At 48.0% G+C, this 18,117-nt stretch overlaps 1 protein-coding gene across 2 annotated transcripts; it reads left to right on the top strand.

Moving 5' to 3' along the window:
* The first annotated feature begins 1,903 nt into the window (after positions 1–1,903).
* Positions 1,904–7,148, top strand: LOC139275880 (ATP-sensitive inward rectifier potassium channel 1-like). Of its 2 annotated transcripts, XM_070893094.1 has the most exons (2): positions 1,904–1,916; positions 6,037–7,148. In XM_070893094.1, exon 2 carries the CDS (start codon positions 6,039–6,041, stop codon positions 7,146–7,148), a length of 1,110 nt encoding a protein of 369 aa, XP_070749195.1. In that variant the 5' UTR covers positions 1,904–1,916; positions 6,037–6,038. The 2 variants fall into 2 exon arrangements, with proteins under 2 accessions (XP_070749195.1, XP_070749194.1); XM_070893093.1 differs by lacking the exon at positions 1,904–1,916 and having other exon boundaries at positions 6,039–7,148.
* The last annotated feature ends 10,969 nt before the right edge of the window (positions 7,149–18,117 follow it).

Raw genomic sequence — 18,117 nt, forward strand, 5'->3', positions numbered from 1 at the left:
TGAACCTGTGGAATTCCTTCCCACAGAAAGTTGTTGAGGCCAATTCACTAAATATATTCAAAAAGGAGTTCGATGAAGTCATTACTACTCGGGGGATCAAGGGATATGGCGAGAAAGCAGGAAGGGGGTACTGAAGTTGCATGTTCAGCCATGAACTCATTGAATGGCCTACTCCTGCACCTATTTTCTATGTTTCTATGCTTCTATGTTTCTATGTAGAGCGCCTGAGTTGGGGCTCCGGTTATTGGGCGCTGGCCTGAGTGTCTGCTGTTTGCAGTGCCTCAGGCCTGACCGGACTGCCCACAGTGACTGGGCTCTCCTCCCTTTGGTTCATGTGTTCGGTCACCTGTGGTGGAGTGTTCTTCGTCTGCTTCTTCTATGGGGTTGCTGAACCTCCTTTCTGCTTGATCCACATGTTTGCGGCAGATTTGTCCATTGGTAAGTTTAACTACCAGAATCCTATTTCCCTCTTTGGCAACCACAGTGCGTGCGAGCCATTTGGGCCCTGCAGCGTAGTTGAGGACAAAAACAGGATCATTTACATCAATACATCGCGCCCTCGCATTCCTGTCATGGTAGTCATATTGTGACTGGCGCCTGCTCTCGACAATTTCTTTCATGGTCGGGTGTATAAGGGATATCCGGGTTTTGGCGTCCTTTTCATTCGCAGCTCTGCGGGTGGAATGCCTGTGAGCGAGTGTGGTCGGGATCTGTAGGCCAACAGGAGGCATGATAAGCGGTATTGTAGGGAACCATCTTGGATTCTGAGCATCCCCTGTTTGATTATCTGCACTGCTCGTTCTGCCTGGCCATTTGAGGCCGGCTGCAATGGTGCCATTCTAACATGGTTAATTCCATTGCATACCATGAAGTCCTGGAATTCAGTGCTTGTGAAGCACGGGCCATTGTCGCTGACCAAGATGTCCGGTAGACCATGGGCGGCGAACATTGCCCGTAGACTTTCTACCGTGGCAGAGGATGTGCTTGAATTTAAAATGTCACACTCGATCCATTTAGAGTAGGCGTCTACGACAACCAAAAACATTTTTCCCATGAAAGGACCTGCGTAGTCCACATGGATGTGTGACCAAGGCTTGGCGGGCCATGGCCAGGGGCTAAGGGGGGCTTCCCTGGGTGCATTGCCCAGCTGGGCACACATGTTGCACTTGCGAACACAAAGTTCCAGATCTGATTCTATCCCTGGCCACCAAACGTGTGACTTGGCAATTGCCTTCATCGTGACAATGCCTGGGTGCTCTCTGATGAACACCTCTCTGCCCATCTGGGGCATGACTATGCGGTTTCCCCACAGTAGGCAATCAGCCTGAATCGAGTGTTCATTCTTGCGCCTGTGAAATGGTTTAAATTTCTCAGGGCATGCCCTGTACGTGGCTGCCCAGACCCCATTCAGGACACATTCCTTGACTAGAGAGACAATAGCAGGTCTCTATTTGTCCAGACTTTAATCTGACGGGCTGTCACGGGTGAGCCTTTGCTTCCAAAATCTTCAGCATAAGAACATAAGAACAGAAGAATTAGGAACAGGAGTAGGCCATCTAGCCCCTCGAGCCTGCTCCGCCATTCAATAAGATCATGGCTGATCTGGTCGTGGACTCAGCTCCACTTACCCGCCCTCTCCCCGTAACCCTTAATTCCCTTATTGGTTAAAAATCTATCTATCTTTGACTTGAAAACATTCAATGAGCTAGCCTCAACTGCTTCCTTGGGCAGAGAATTCCACAGATTCACAACCCTCTGGGAGAAGAAATTCTTTCTCAACTTGGTTTTAAATTGGCTCCTCCGTATTTTGAGGCTGTGCCCCCTCATTCTAGTCTCCCCCACCAATGGAAACAACCTCTCTGCCTCTATCTTGTCCATCCCTTTCATGATTTTAAATGTTTCTATAAGCTCACCCCTCATCCTTCTGAACTCCAAGGAGTAAAGACCCAGTCTACTCAATCTATCATCATAAGGTAACCCCCTCATTTCTGGAATCAGCCTAGTGAATCGTCTCTGTACCCCTTCCAAAGCTAGTATATCCTTCCTTAAGTAAGGTGACCAAAACTGCACGCAGTACTCCAGGTGTGGCCTCACCAATACCTTATACAGTTGCAGCAAGGAATTCTACCTCTGGAGCTAAGAAGACGCGCTTCGCCTTTTTCAGTCGCAGCCCTACTCGTTCCAGTCTGTGTAGCACCTCCTCCAGGTTCGTGGAGGTGTTCTTCAGTATCGCGACCCGTGATGAGGATGTCGTCTTGAAAAACCACCGTCCTTGGAATCGACTTGAGGAGGCTTTCCATGTTTCGCTGAAAGATCGCGGCGGCCGAACAAATCCCGAACGGACATCTGTTGTACTCAAACAACCCCTTGTGTGTCGTGATGGTGGTCAGCTTCTTCGACTCACTTGCCAGCTCCTGGGTCATGTAAGCTGAGGTCAGGTCCAATTTTGAAAAAAGTTTGCCACCGGATAGCGTCGCAATGAGGTCCTCCGCTCTCCGTGGCGGGTACTGGTCTTGGAGTGAAACCCGATTAATGGTGGCCTTGTAATCGCCACATATCCTGACCGACCCATCCGCCTTGAGCACCGGCACAATCGGGCTCGCCCAGTCACTGAATTCGACTGGCGAGATGATGCCTTCCCTCAGCAGGCGGTCCAATTCGCAATCTATCTTTTCCTGCATCACGTACGGCACCGCTCTGGCCTTGTGGTGTACTGGCTGGTGTCCGGGTTTATGTGAATCACTCCCTTGGCCCCCATGAAAGTGCCAATGCCGGGTTGAAATAATGAGTCAAATTTGTCCAGGATCTGTGAGCATGATACTCGCTCCACAGAGGAAATTGCATTGACATCGCCCCATTTCCAGTTCATGACAGCAAGCCAACTCCTCCCCAGTAGTGCGGGACCATCCCCTGGGACAATCCAGAGTGACAGTCTGTTCTCCGAATCTTTGTGGGTCACGACTACCATGGCGCTGCCTAGCACCGGAATGATCTGCTTTGTGTAAGTCCGTAGCTGTGCGTCAATCGGCGATAATTTTGGCCTCCTGGCCTTGGACACCCACAACTTTTCGAACTGTTTGATACCCATCAGGGACTGGCTAGCCCCCGTGTCTAGCTCCATTGATACTGGGATGCCATTGAGGAGCACTTTCATCGGTGGCGTCCTGGTGTACGTGCTCCACATGAATTCGCTGAACTTCAGCTTCCAGCGATATCCCCCAGCGTTCATTTCTGCAATTTCTGCAGGTATTTTGCTCACCTCTGCAAACTCCGGTTGAGTGTGTGCCTCCACGCCTCCAGCATGAGCTGCTTTTTGAAACAAAAAGTCCCTTGCAAGTTGATCGTCCCTGACTGCCCCTGTTATTGCCCTTGAGTGCGCCATTAACAGATGTTGATGGCCCCATTACTGGACGCATTGTCCCTTGCAATGGCGTGAATCACCATTCAGCTTGCCATTGTCTCTGTCGAACTCCCCCTTTGGGTTCGACTCCATGTTGGGGCATGCCCGATTGCCATTTTCTGCCTGGAGAACTGTGTGCTGCTTTAACAATGTTGAATTTCTGTCCCAACTATTCCTTAACACAGTACCTCTCATCTGTTCTGCTAGTGGCCATGCTCGCATGGTTTAAATCCCAGTCCTTACTATGCAGTATAAATGCACACGAGGCCCATGCTTGAGAGGTCAGTCTGTGACCTGTCCTTTATTTCTTAGCACTCAAGTGCAGGAAGTGGGTGGAGCTTGCTCTTTTATATCTGAAGGTCTAGGTTAGGAGTGTTTCCCACAAGTTCACCACCGAGTGGTCAGTGTTCTCACAGTGTACAACTTAGGTCAGATTATACATGGGTTACAATGCTGGTTGAATACATGACAGGGAATTCCACAGGTTAACAACTCTCTGGGTGAAGATGTTTCTCCTCATTTCAGTCCTAAATGGCCTACCCCTTATCCTTCGATTGTGTCCCCTGGTTCTGGACTTCCCCAACATCGGGAACATTCTTCCTGCATCTAACCTGTCCAGTCCCGTCAGAACCTTATATGTTTCTATGAGATCCCCTCTCATCCTTCTAAACTCCAGTGTATAAAGGCCCAGTCGATCCAGTCTCTCCTCATATGTCAGCCCAGCCATCCCGGGAATCAGTCTGGTGCCCTCAATAGCAAGAACGTCCTTCCTCAGATTAGGAGACCAAAACTGAACACAATATTCCAGGTGAGGCCTCACCAAGGCCCTGTACAGCTGCAGTAAGGCCTCCCTGCTCCTATACTCAAATCCCCTAGCTATGAAGGCCAACATACCATTTGCCTTCTTCACTGCCTGCTGTACCTGCATGCCAACTTTCAATGACTGATGAACCATGACACCCAGGTCTCATTGCCCCTCCCCTTTTCCTAATCTGCCGCCATTCAGATAATATTCTGCCTTCGTGTTTTTGCCCCCAAAGTGGATAACCTCACATTTATCCACATTATACTGCATCTGCCATGCATTTGCCTACTCACCTTACCTGCCCAAGTCACCCTGCAGCCTCTTAGTGTCTTCCTCACAGCTCACACCGCTACCCAATTTAGTGTAATCTGCAAACTTGGACATATTACTCTAATTCCTTCATCTAAATCATTAATATATATTGTAAAGTGCTGGGGTCCCAGCACTGAGCCCTGCGGCACCCCACTAGTCACTGCCTGCCACTCCTCAGACACAATCCATGATTTGACTTTTTACCCATATCTGTTGCCAAGGCTATCCTTTCCAACTCTAGAACATTGCCCTGTTACAGCCTTCCTTATACCCGACGCTGCCTTATCCATACCTCCATTAATGATTGAATGGTCTTTTCACTGGCCTTCTCATGCTCACCCTTCAAAAACATGAGCTAATCCAGAACAGTGCAGGCTGAATCTGTTCCCACACATCCCGCATCACTCCCCACCTTCCCTCGGTTCACTCGCTTCCTGTATCCACCAAACCAATTTCAAGATCCTTGCCCTCATCTTTAAATCCCTCCATGACCTCGCTCCACTCTTTATGAATGATCTTTTAATCAGCAGCCTAGACCCCTCTGAATTAGTGCTCGTCCCACACCTCTTGCTCTGCTACACCGATCAGAGGCTGCTCTTTCAACCAATCACCTTTCATCTGCAATTCTCTCCCAAAACTACTTCTCTCCTTTCCTTAGAAGTCATCTTAAAAATGTATTCCTCTGACTGCGCCTTTATACTCTCTACTTTATCTTTTCCTTTTCGGTGTCAATCCCGGTCCTCTTGGATAGGGCCCTGGGACATCTGTTTGAGTGATGAGCATTGTACAAATGAGAGCTGTGCTTGTAGTGAAACTAACTCAAGTCAAAAGCTGGAGTTTCTGTAATTTTACCGAATCCCAAATCAGGGCTGTACCTTTAGCTAACACTACCATTGACCCAGTTCCAGACTGGGCTTGTATCAACGTCAATACCAATTCTCGCTGTTAGCTATTTCTAAATTAGAATTTACTGTGTCAAACTTGTCTTGTTAAAGAACCTCTATTAACTGAGATAAGAAAATAACAGTAAGACTCTCAATGGTAAAAGCAGAGTTGTATCGCGAGGTCCTACTGTTATTCGGTGGAGTAAAGCTCCTTGCCTTGCTGTTTAACCTTCGGTGGAGTAAAGCTCCTTGCCTTGCTGTTTAACCTTCACGCTTAGCTTGAAAGATGCCCAATGACCAGGGTAAATTTCTCTCTCTTATCATCCTTATTTGTCAGGTTAGTGTTAACTAGTAGTTGAAAATTAACAGGCATTTGTCTGATTTGTAACAATATGTAACCTGTTATTGTGTAAAACACATCTAGGTATTTGTACTGGCCTCTCAATTAACCATATAACTAGATTCAAGACATTGAAATAAATTAAGGTGCAGTTTTTAATTTCAGGAGATGTGATAAAATCCAGTTTTGTGACTGAAATGTGTTTGGAGGGTACTGGAGATCACTGGAGGGTAAATAATGGGATTTCATGTATTCTTTGGCATTGTCTTCACAGAATAACGGGTATTTTTCTGCGGAATGTTGAAATACCTCCGCAGGAGACTCACCAGAAATCTTACAGAACGTAATCGCCGGAGAGCTCGGCTTGTTTCCAAAGATGGGAGGTGTAACATAGAATTCGGAAATGTCAAGGAACATTCAAGGATTCGCTTCCTTGTGGATATATGGACAACTGTCCTTGACCTCAAGTGGAGGTACCAGATGGCCATCTTTATCACAGCCTTTCTGGGAAGCTGGTTCCTCTTTGGTTTGTTGTGGTACGCTGTTGCATACGTGCACAAGGACCTCCCTGAATTTGCACCCAGCGAGAGCCACATGCCTTGTGTTCAGAACATCAATGGACTGACATCTGCCTTTCTCTTCTCACTTGAGACTCAAGTCACGATTGGTTATGGCTTCAGATGTGTGACTGAGCAGTGCGGCGAGGCCATATTCCTGCTGGTGACTCAATCCATCCTTGGTGTTGTCATTAATTCCTTCATGTGTGGTGCCATCCTGGCCAAGATCTCCAGGCCAAAGAAACGAGCCAAAACCATCACCTTCAGTAAGTGCGCTGTCATCAGCAAACGTGGGGGCAAACTGTGTCTCCTCATCCGAGTGGCCAACCTCAGGAAAAGTCTTCTGATTGGCAGCCATATTTATGGAAAACTTTTGAAAACCACCGTGACCCTAGAGGGTGAGACCATCATAATGGACCAAGTCAACATAGATTTTGTTGTTGATGCTGGGAATGAGAACCTGTTCTTCATATCTCCTCTGACTATCTATCACATCATTGATAAAACCAGTCCCTTTTATGAGATGTCAGCTGAGACCATCAACCAACAAGACTTTGAGTTAGTGGTCTTCCTGGATGGCACAATAGAAGCCACTAGTGCCACTTGCCAGGTGAGAACCTCTTACATCCCAGAAGAAGTATTCTGGGGCTACAGGTTTGCCCCCATTGTCTCCAAATCTAAAGAAGGGAAATACAGAGTTGATTTCTCCAACTTCGGTAAGACTGTGCAGGTGGACACGCCGCACTGTGCCTACTGCCTGCAGACTGAGAAGGAGGCCAAGCTCAAGGAGAAGAAAGCTTATGACAACCCCGTGTTCCAGCTCAATGAAGTAAATGAAACCAAAATGTAAACACCTATTTCACAATTTGATAAATGTGCATGGGGTACTTTTTTCCTTTACCCTTCTTTTAAAAGGTAATATTTTGCTTGTGTATTGATCATTCACTTTATATCCTGATAAAACCTTCGGCAGTTTAAAGCCAGGTGTGACACAGGGAGGGTCAGTAGGCCAGGTGTGACACCGGGAGAGGCAGTAGGCCAGGTGTGGCACCGGGAGGTACAGTAGGCCAGGTGTGACACCGGGAGAGGCAGTAGACCAGGTGTGGCACCGGGAGGGGCAGTAGGCCAGGTGTGGCACCGGGAGGGGCAGTAGGCCAGGTGTGACACCGGGAGGGGCAGTAGGCCAGGTGTGGCACCGGGAGGGGCAGTAAGTCAGGTGTGACACCGGGAGAGGCAGTAGGCCAAGTGTGACACCGGGAGGGACAGTAGGCCAGGTGTGGCACCAGGAGGTACAGTAGGCCAGGTGTGACACCGGGAGAGGCAGTAGGCCAGGTGTGGCACCGGGAGGGGCAGTAGACCAGGTGTGGCACCGGGAGGGGCAGTAGGCCAGGTGTGGCACTGTGAGGGGCAGTAGGCCAGGTGTGGCACCGGGAGGGGCAGTAGGCCAGGTGTGGCACTGGGAGGGGCAGTAGGCCAGGTGTGGCACCGGGAGGTACAGTAGGCCAGGTGTGACACCGGGAGGGGCAGTAGGCCAAGTGTGACACCGGGACGGTCAGTAAGCCAGGTGTGACACAGGGAGAGTCAGTAGTCCAGGTGTGGCACTGGGAGGGGCAGTAGGCCAGGTGTGGCACCGGGAGGGGCAGTAGGCCAGGTGTGGCACCGGGAGGTACAGTAGGCCAGTGTGACACCGGGAGGGGCAGTAGGCCAGGTGTGGCATGGGGAGGTACAGTAGGCCAGGTGTGACACCGGGAGGGGCAGTAGGCCAGGTGTGGCACTGGGAGGGACAGTAGACCAGTGTGACAGAGTGCATAGTGAGCACCATTTCTTTTCAATGATGGGCTAACATCAACACTAAACACTCCAGATTAGCTATAACACAGGTCAGATACTGAATGAAGCTCCCCGTACATCACCGTGAAAACGTGCCTTAATGTTAACCTTGACGGGCCTCATTTGGACCATTTCTCACTCCAATGACCCCTGTTCCCTCTGTGATTGAGTTTGGCAGTTTTAGCGTTTCGTATTGGATCAGTGCACATTTCCTGCACTGACTCTTCTCTAGCACTTCGTTGTCTAATTGTGAAATGTAAATGCCTGAAAACCATTCAGCTGTCTCGCACTACGCTGGTGTACAAGGAAAATGTTATCTGACAGACAAGCTTGCTCTCACCTCCAGCCTCCACACCCTAACCTCTTTGTCATGATATTTCTCCTCTATATTTTATCAATATTGTTTCGATTATTACTTCTCTGAACTTTTCTTGTTGCTCCCCCTGAACTCTAATTAGACCATCCGACGTGTTATTCCCCCCCACGCGTCCTCGCTATGTTGAAATTCAACCTCATCACTCCTTCTTTGCCATAACCTCAAAGTCTTCGCTTCCTCCAATAATCTGTGAGCTTTGAAAGCTCAGCGATGGAGTCACCCTGTCACTCGATGTACCTTCTGTTCCCTGCTTCACTTTCAGACCTTGCTGCATTATTGCTCTGATATTTCATTGTGCTTCCTGAGCTTAGTATTCTCTATGGGTTCCCCTGGCGGGATTGTATTATTATTGCAACAAAGATTGAAACTTGCGCTGTAAATAACTGGTATATTTTAGCTACAATTTTAAAAACGTTTTTTTTGTCGGAAGTTATTGTTATAATAAAATTAGAGAATTTTTAAAATCAAGAGTATTTTTAAAGAATCTTAGCTGTTTGAAAGGAACAATTACAGATACTGTGTTATTTTTGAGAAGTATAACCTTTAATAAAAAAAGTTTTAATTCTGAAATAAATTCCATGGTCTTTTTTTTCAAGGAGGTAAATTCGGTGAATTGGCTCCCCCAGCAGGCAGCCTCAAGAATTGACTGTAATGAGTTATATCTCCCTTTGTTCACTGGTGAAGGATAGGTGAATTAGTTCCTCTATAATGCCTTGAATGTATTGCTGGTTTTTAATAAGCTCCATGCTTGGTGTATGAGTCTGAGATCTATATCTTTCTTCAGGGAGGGATAATATTTTGCTTATTATGGTGAGCTGTTATTGTTGGGGAAATGGAACAACATCCATCGCTGATAGCCTGTGAACAGCAACCAATCATATGTCTAGCCTCGATTAGCCAGACTGAGGTGCCTCCGATGTAACACTAGAAATAAAGAGTGTCCTGGTCATGGTTATCATAGAATCACAGGCCTAAAAATTTGATGCGGGTGTGCTTCCCGTTTAACGGGGTGCAAAAGCGTTAGCGCTCGAGCACGATGCTGACAACGGCTCCTGCCATATTGGGCGGGGGTTTAGGGGAGGCGCTACGGCGTTGTGGCCGATTTCCTGCGCCCGGAGATCATGATGTCATTGCTGCGCGCATCGCCCCGTTAGCACCCCGGCCTCGAAACTGACTTTCGCCTCGTGCAGCATTGCCGAGCGGGGACACCGACAGCTGCAGGGGGTGCGGATAGGCTGGTAGGCCGTTACCTGGGCGATAATTAAAGGCCAGGTGGCCGGGGTTAGTAAATATGAACTTACCTTTGTTTACGCTGTGTTCCCCCATTTCCACCCAGCTTGATGCTGTAGTGTGCGCCCCGTTAGCGCTTGATTTAGTGCTCCACTTCCTTCCGGGAGTGCTAAAGGGAATTTTTTGGGAGCGGGGAAACGTTAGCGCCTGGCGTTAAGTTTCCCACCTCTCAAAAGTTACCGCCCCCAAATGGGACGATAATCAATTTCTCCTCCATAGAAGGAGGCCATTTGGTCCATTGTGCCTGTGCCGTCTCTTTGAAAGAGCGATCCAATTAATCCCACTCCTCTGCTCTGTCCCCATAGCCCTGCATTTTTCTTCATTTTGAGTATTTATCCAATTCCCTTTCGAAAGTTTCGCTGTATAAAGAAATTCTCCTCATCTCACCCCGTTCTTTTATGTTGAAGTCAAGTCAGTCTTAATGGATCCAAATTGTTTTTGGAGCTGGTTTCAAGTCAACCACAGGACAACCGATTTGTGAATATGAGTCAAACCTCCAAATTGGGTGGTTGAACTCGGGAGGCACTGCACAAAGGTATTGAATTGGTCGGTTAGGTTGCTCAACAGAAATAAAGTTAACAGTTAAAATAATAAAAATAGAAGGAAAAAAGTCTTGCATTTATCTGTCACTCAGAAACAATTCACATAAAGTAGATTACTTTAAAAGTGTCTGTCGTTATGTAGAAAAGAGTAGCAGCCAATTTGCACGCAGTAAGATTCCACAAACAGCAATTAGATGAATGACCATTTAATATGTTTTCGGTGTTGGCTGAATTTTGGTGAGGACTCTGCAGAGAGCAAAATTCACCAGAACCCCCCCCTGTGTTTGGACTCATTCGAAAGAAAGAAAATTTAATTTGGGACTATCTACTGAAAAGTTTGGAACTCTAAAGTGTTTATGGAAGAAACTACGAACTTTAATCGAATTATGAACTTTTACAAGACAAATTCAAGCCTGTGGGCGGACCTAGGGAACTTGATTATTGGAACTGTCTGGGTGTGAGGACTGAGTTAACCTGTCTGGAAGAATGAGTATTTGGAAATCTTCCTCCACAAGAGACATTACCATCACAGTATTACCCAGAGATAGGTCCCCATCAACATGGGTCTGGACAAATCATTTCAGCATATACATCACAAAGAGGCCCAATCCAGCCTGTATGCGAAAGACTAAGCACAAAAGGACATTGCCAAACTAATATTTCCATCAGGAAACAGTTTTCGAACATCAACCCACCGAAGATGTATCAACTTTAACAAGCCTGACAAAATATTACAAAGAAGAACCAAGCCCGCCAAAATTATACAAAGGATTGTGAACAGATTGGGTGGCAAGATTAGAACACTGAAATCGTATAACTGGCCACTGTTTTCAACAGAGGAGAGAGAGAGGAGAGAGAGAGGAGAGAGAGAGAGAGAAGAGAGAGAGGAGAGAGAGAGAGAAGAGAGAGGGGAGAGAGAGAGAAGAGAGGGGGGCAGAGACTCTCCATCCTCGAAGTACATCAGTCATTGAAGGTTGGCATACAGGTACAGCAGGTGGTTAAGAAAGCAAATGGCATGTTGGCCTTCATAGCGAGGGGATTTGAGTACAGCGGAAGGGAGGTGTTGCTACAGTTGTACAGGGCCTTGGTGAGGCCACACCTGGAGTATTGTGTACAGTTTTGGTCTCCTAACTTGAGGAAGGACATTCTTGCTATTGAGGGAGTGCAGCGAAGGTTCACCAGACTGATTCCCGGGATGGCGGGACTGACATATCAAGAATGACTGGATCAACTGGGCTTGTATTCACTGGAGTTCAGAAGAATGAGAGGGGATCTCATAGAAACGTTTAAAATTCTGATGGGTTTCGACAGGTTTGATGCAGGAAGGATGTTCCCAATGTTGGGGAAGTCCAGAACCAGGGGTCACAGTCTAAGAATAAGGGGTAAGCCATTTAGGACCGAGATGAGGAGAAACTTCTTCACCCAGAGAGTGGTGAACCTGTGGAATTCTCTACCACAGAAAGTTGTTGAGGCCAATTCACTAAATATATTCAAAAAGGAGTTCGATGTAGTCCTTACTACTAGGGGGATCAAGGGGTATGGCGAGAAAGCAGGAATGGGGTACTGAAGTTGCATGTTCAGCCATGAACTCATTGAATGTCGGTGCAGGCCCGAAGGGCCGAATGGCCTACTCCTGCACCTATTTTCTATATTTCTATGTTTCTATGAAGTCTTGAAGTCCTGAAGGAAGGAAGAACATCACCATCTACCATTAACTATCAAAAGGATTGGTAACCATAAGTCCCTGTCTGCCCTGGAGTCTAACCTAGCTAGAATTAGGTATTGGGCGGGGAGAAGTTTAATTTTACTGCAACCCCCTTTGAATGTGTAGTGTATGGTACTTTATTAGAGTGATTCTAAGTTTGACCTTATACCTTTCCTTGTATTGTTCTTTATTAGAGTGATTGTAAGTTTGGCCGTGTATTTTCTTACTAGAGTAATGAGCCTATATTACTTTGACTGTAATAAAAACGAAGTTCTTTGCATCAAACCAGTGTCCTTTGCACTTTTGTCACACCCCCCCAAATAAATCCAGAGTACAGAACCCAAGGGAGGGGGAGCGATTCGAACTGATCAGGTTGGTCAGAAGGGAACCTGACCCCCTCATAGAGACCACACACACACACAATCCCCTTACAAATTGGCGACCGTGGCAGGACTCTGGTACACGGGGTGTGATGTGGAGAGTGCTGGTTTGGGGCAAAGAACCAAAATGGAAGAGAGGATTTCCTCCTATGTGTATAAGAAGGTCAATGTAACTAAAGAATGGGTGCTTAGTCTATTGCACGCTGAGTTTTCGGCTGACGCTGCAGCCCATTGGACAACAAGCAAAGATCACAAAGAAGCAGTAGAGAAAGAAATTTGGTTGGTCTGTCTACAGTGGCAGGTCCAACTGCTAGACAGAATGAATGAAACATTACAGGCAGAGTTATGGGAATGCGCAGAGAACTATCAGGAAAGGGTTATGTCAGAATAATGATTATCAGGAGAACTCTGTAAGCTAAAACACGAAAGGACCCAAATAATGGAAAGGTTTAAAAACAGTCAGGACTATTTTCAATATCAGGTTACCGAGGCCAAAAGTAATGAAAGTCACTGAGGGAGAAAAGCACTCTCCTCACCCTACAAGTAAAAGAGCTCCAGGAAAGATTAAAAGATGTGCAAACAGCGTATAAAGTAGCTAGCACTAATGGGTTTGAATCGGGAGACCACGCTTCCTGCCAGCAACAAATTAAAAGTTTAAACCTTGTTCTGTCCAAGGCAAAAGGCATGGTATGCCTAATAAGCCCGGGTACGCCCCAGGTAAACCTGGAAGAGAAGGAAGAAACTATCTGGTCACTACCTGTGGCACCAGTGACTACACCGGTTCAGCAGCAGGAGGGGCAAATCGGTTGTGGGGCGGACAGGGATAGTGGACCACCACCACCTGTAGCACCAGGTTTCAGTTCAGCTTGGCCACAGGGAAGAGAGGGAGGCGAGCCTGAACAGGGAGAGCCAGAACCAGAGCCAATGTGCCCGGTCCGGCAACAGAAGTTTGGCCCGCCCACCATTGCCGGGGGTCCTGGGCCCCTGGAAAGTCAGTTTCTGGTCCCCCACACTCCCCACCAGCTTAGGGCTATGATAAGCCACCTGAGAAAGCTAATTCCAAAGGGAGACCCCTCGGTTCACTTTGTGGAAGTGGAACAGGCAGGGGATATTGATGGGTGCGATGATGCAGAAATGGCAAAGATGCTTCTCCTATCTCTAGACAGCAAACTGTACCAGTCCCTCTCTACTGAGAGCAAAAGAGGACAGAACACACTTGCTGCCATCCAGAAAGACATTTTAGAAGCTATGGGCTGCAAATACAAGAGTCCCTTCTCTAGAGTAGAGAAAATGGTGCAGCTCACAGGAGAAACCCCAAAGGCTTTCGCAGACCGACTGTGGCCGGTGTACAAAAGCGTCTGTAGTGGGGACATAGACAGAGATCATTTAAACCCGGACGAATTAGCACACTGGCTCAGAAGCCTAGTAGCTAACAGTTTACCCAGAATAAGAACTAAGGCTGAGGCCTGGTTCGACCCCAGAGATCCCCAAGCCACAGAACAAGGAGTGCTTAGGCAACTGACCCTAGCTTACAGAAACGGCAGAAGGACAGAAGAGCACCCACAAAAGGGAAGGGTTCACGAAATCCGACCTAACCACAAGAGGGAATGGCGCCACGAGGGGGGCAACTCCTCCGATACAAAACGTACCTGCTTCGGGTGCGGAAAGAGTGGACACTGGAGAAGGGATTGTAAAAATCCTTGGAAGAATAGCGCAGGAAAGAATTCTCCAGCCCCTGCCCAAAGGACCGAGACAGATAAGCCAGGATCTCCCCACTCGTTTGAGGCATTTTTAACTGCGCTCCGAGCCCTGTTAGATGGCCTTGGAAAGGTAGCCACCGGCACCTGTACCGAGATGTCATCTGCCCCCTCCCAACCAAAACTGTGACTAGGACAGGCGCAGCCTCTCCACCTGTGTGCCCTCGAGTATGATGCATGGTGGAGACCGACTGTACAGATGGAAGTGGAAAAGGTGAAAGGGACTTACCTACTGGACACCGGTGCCTCAAGCACCCTTGACTATGCAGCTAACCCCGCTGCCTCACCTCTGTCTAACGGGGTCCCCTACAGCTTGGTGGGTTTCACAGGCACTGAACAGACTGGCTCATTCTCCGTTCCGCTCTCCATTCATTTAGGTACACTCCACACTAAGTGGATTTGTGTCCTGATGAAGTGGGAGCAGGAAGGGAGAGGGATCCTGGGGGCTGACTTCATCCTAGGCCACGGGATCCTAGTGGATTTATGAAACCACTGTCTTTGGGGGTCAGTCTGTACGGGACAGGAGAGTGAAGTGATGGTTATCCCGGGAAAACAGGGAAAAGGGACGGTGTGCACCATGAAACCAAAGGAGGGTTATGACCTTGAATCACTGGTCAGTAACACCCCTGTAGGATATTAAGAATATGTGAGGAAAAACCTTGCAGCTTTTGCCACTTACAAACACAACTGTGGGAGAATAAATGGGGTCGAGGTTAGCATAGATGGGGACCCTATGACCCGACCACAGAAACAGTACAACTTCCCCAGGGAGGCGGAGGCAGACATGAAACAGCCTTAGGTTCGCTGGTTAAACAGGGGGTACTGAGACCAATAGCTACCCATGTGAACTCTCCATTGTGGCCGGTTAAGAAACCGGACAACTCCTGGAGAGCCACGGTGGACTATCGAGTACTCAACCGTAACATCCCCGCCTGTGCAACCACTGTTGCTGCTGTCGCCGACCTCATTGGAAGTATCCCAGCCTCTGCGACCACCTTCACGGTGCTGGATATTTCCAACGGGTTCTGGTCCATACCTTTAAGAAGGAAAGATCAGTACAAGTTTGCTTTTACCTTTAAAGGACAGCAATACACTTTGAACTGTCTCCCTCAGGGCTTCCAAAACAGCCCCAGTATTTTCCATCAGTGTATGGCCAACTGTTTAAAGAATTTCAGCAGACACCAGCAGCTAGTACAGTATGTGGATGACCTGGTCCTGTTCACCAATGAGGGGGAGGAGCATGGCCCACTGCTGGCTGAAGTGCTGGAGCTGCTGAAAGAAGAGGGATTTAAAGTAAACCCCAAGATGGCACAGATCGGCTGAAGGATGTAAAATTATTGGGACTGGCTGTACGTGCTGGGGAAAGAGCCATTGACAAAGCTAGAAGGGAAGCAGTGCAGAAGTTACCCGCCCCCAACACAGTAACAGGAGTAAGATCTTTTCTAGGGCTAACCGGGTACTGCAGAGACTTCATTGAGGACTATGCAGCCACAGCAGCCCCTCTGCTCCGACTCCTACACAAGGGAGTGGAGTGGGAATGGGACAAAGATTGCGAGGCAGCATTTATCCAACTCAAGAAAGACCTGCAGACCGCGGCAGCTCTAGAGGCCATCGATGGGAGTAAAGACTTTTTCCTGGAGGTAGCAGCCAGTGGGGACAGCCTGAGCGCAGTACTGCTCCAAGACCGGCACGGCAGGCTGAGACCAGTAGAATAGGGATACTCCAACTACGAGCGGCACCTCCTAGCCACTCACTGGGCTGTGAAAAGATCACTGATCTTCACAGGGGGGGTCCCCTCTCACAGTCCTTACCAGTCCTTATCAGTCCACAGGGAATTGAATAAGACAGCCAGTCAATTAAAGACTATAAGCCCAATTTAGAACTCGGTCACCTTTGTCAAGCCAGAGAGTTTTCTCAGGGCTAGACAATCTGTTTCATGTGCCCCTACAGGAAAAAGAACAGTATGGAAAGGATCCTGTTCCTGCTCGCCCTGGTAAGGATGAGCAGCAGCGACCGAGGAGACATGGAAGAATCCCTCATTTACAGGTGTTCAGGAGGAAGAGTACCGATCGTAACCGCCGGGGGTGGCCCCCGAGACATGGAAGAATTCGCCGTTTATGCCCACGAGGGAAGATGGCCAGGGTGGCTAGGATCTAACTCTACCAGTTACTCCAGCCAGGAAGGTATTACCTACGGGGCGGCCTCACTTCCATGCCCCCGGATACGGATCATCGTTGCCCGAGTCAGTGTTACAGAGGGAAATCGTGTATGTTTGACTTGCAAAGGGAACATTTCCCTGGGGAGATGGTGGTGGCTCAGAAAACTCAGTAAGGATGCATGGGACCAGGAATCAGACTGGGAAAGACTCGGTAATGATACATACCGCACGATCACAGGGACACGGGGAGGAGTAAAAGTGTGTTGGGACAAATGGTGGGAATCCGAACAAGGAATTTATGTTTGCATGTGGGGATCAGAGAATATTTGTCCCGCAGGCATATCGATTGCCTTCGTCAGGCAATGGCAGAATGAAGGGGAAGGGATGGGGTGGGATTCTAGCCTACACGGGTGCGCGGTCCCACACTCCCCACTCCCAATTAACACCACCGAACTAAGAGCACACATTAAGAAACCCCTGCCCACAACCCGGCCAATACACACAGTAATAGAAAGGTGCCCTACCACCACCAAGGACCTGGGAATGGATTAGTATTGGTACCGACCGAAAAGGTGTTATATCAGGGGGTACATTATGCAGTAGCTTCAGTAATATTAAACCTTACCGAGGTACACCTGCCTGCATGGTGTCCAAAGGAAACAGAGCTGCTATACCAGGCCCTAATTAGAGACATCTTCAAGAAATTTTATGAGTTAGACTTTGGAAATGTAGACAAAGCAGACCTATACACCCTAAACACTAGGGACACCATGGACTCAGGGAGACCTAGAAGGAGACCTGCAAATTAGTCTCTTCAAGTACATATCCAATTGCCTTTTGAAGGTTCCTATGGAAACTGCTTCCACCACCCTATCAGGTAATGCGTTCGAGTCTTAACAAACCTCTGTGTGAAAAAATGTATCCTTATTTCCTCTCTCGTTCTTTTACCAACTATTTTAAATCTATGGGCCCAAAATTTACCCAGGAGTTACTCCGTTTTTTTTGGAGCAACTTGATTTTTCTGGAGTATCTTTTTAATTGCAATTCTGGCCATTTAATTTACAGCAGTGTAAGTGAGTTACTTAGATTTTATTTAGTTTTTTTTTTCAAAAGGGGGCGTTACCAGCCACTTATACCTATTTTGGCCATTTAAGCAAGTTTAGCCAGCTAAAAGTTATTCCAAACTAACTTAGGCCAACGTAAGTGGGCACTCTTGTACGTTCAGAAAAACCTTGCGGTGACTTAAGAAATCAGCGCAGGCAGCCAGAGATGGTTGCGGGGTGGGGAGGGAGGGGACCTTGCAAAGCACAAAACACCTTCACAACAACATTAAAGAAGCATAAATACACCAAGCACAACACAAAGCAGTACTTTTGTACCAAGCATTAAAAGTAATAAGCAATTAATTAACAAATAAAAAATAGAAGGAACCATGCACCTGAAGCATCAGGACCAAAGTAATAAGCAATCAATCAGTAAATAACAAATCAAAAATAGAAGTCCTACCTTAGGGAACCCAGCGGGCCACCGATGAGAGAGCCCATTCGGCCAGGGCTAGGGACGGCATGTTTCGGGCCCCTCCCACACAGCCTGCAGCGCGTACTCACAGATTCGGCCTGCCAGGAGCTACTGCACTTGCGCGCAGACTCTAGCGCGCAGGTGCAGAGGTCCCGGCACTGTTTTCAGTGCCGGGACCTGCCTCCACCCCCAATCCACTGGGCCATGCTATGCCACCACCGAGGAGAAGCTGGGGAGCGGCCAGAATCGGGAGGAAGATTTTC

Source organism: Pristiophorus japonicus, chromosome 11 (assembly GCF_044704955.1).
Source record: "Pristiophorus japonicus isolate sPriJap1 chromosome 11, sPriJap1.hap1, whole genome shotgun sequence".
NCBI classification, from domain to species: Eukaryota; Metazoa; Chordata; class Chondrichthyes; family Pristiophoridae; genus Pristiophorus; species Pristiophorus japonicus.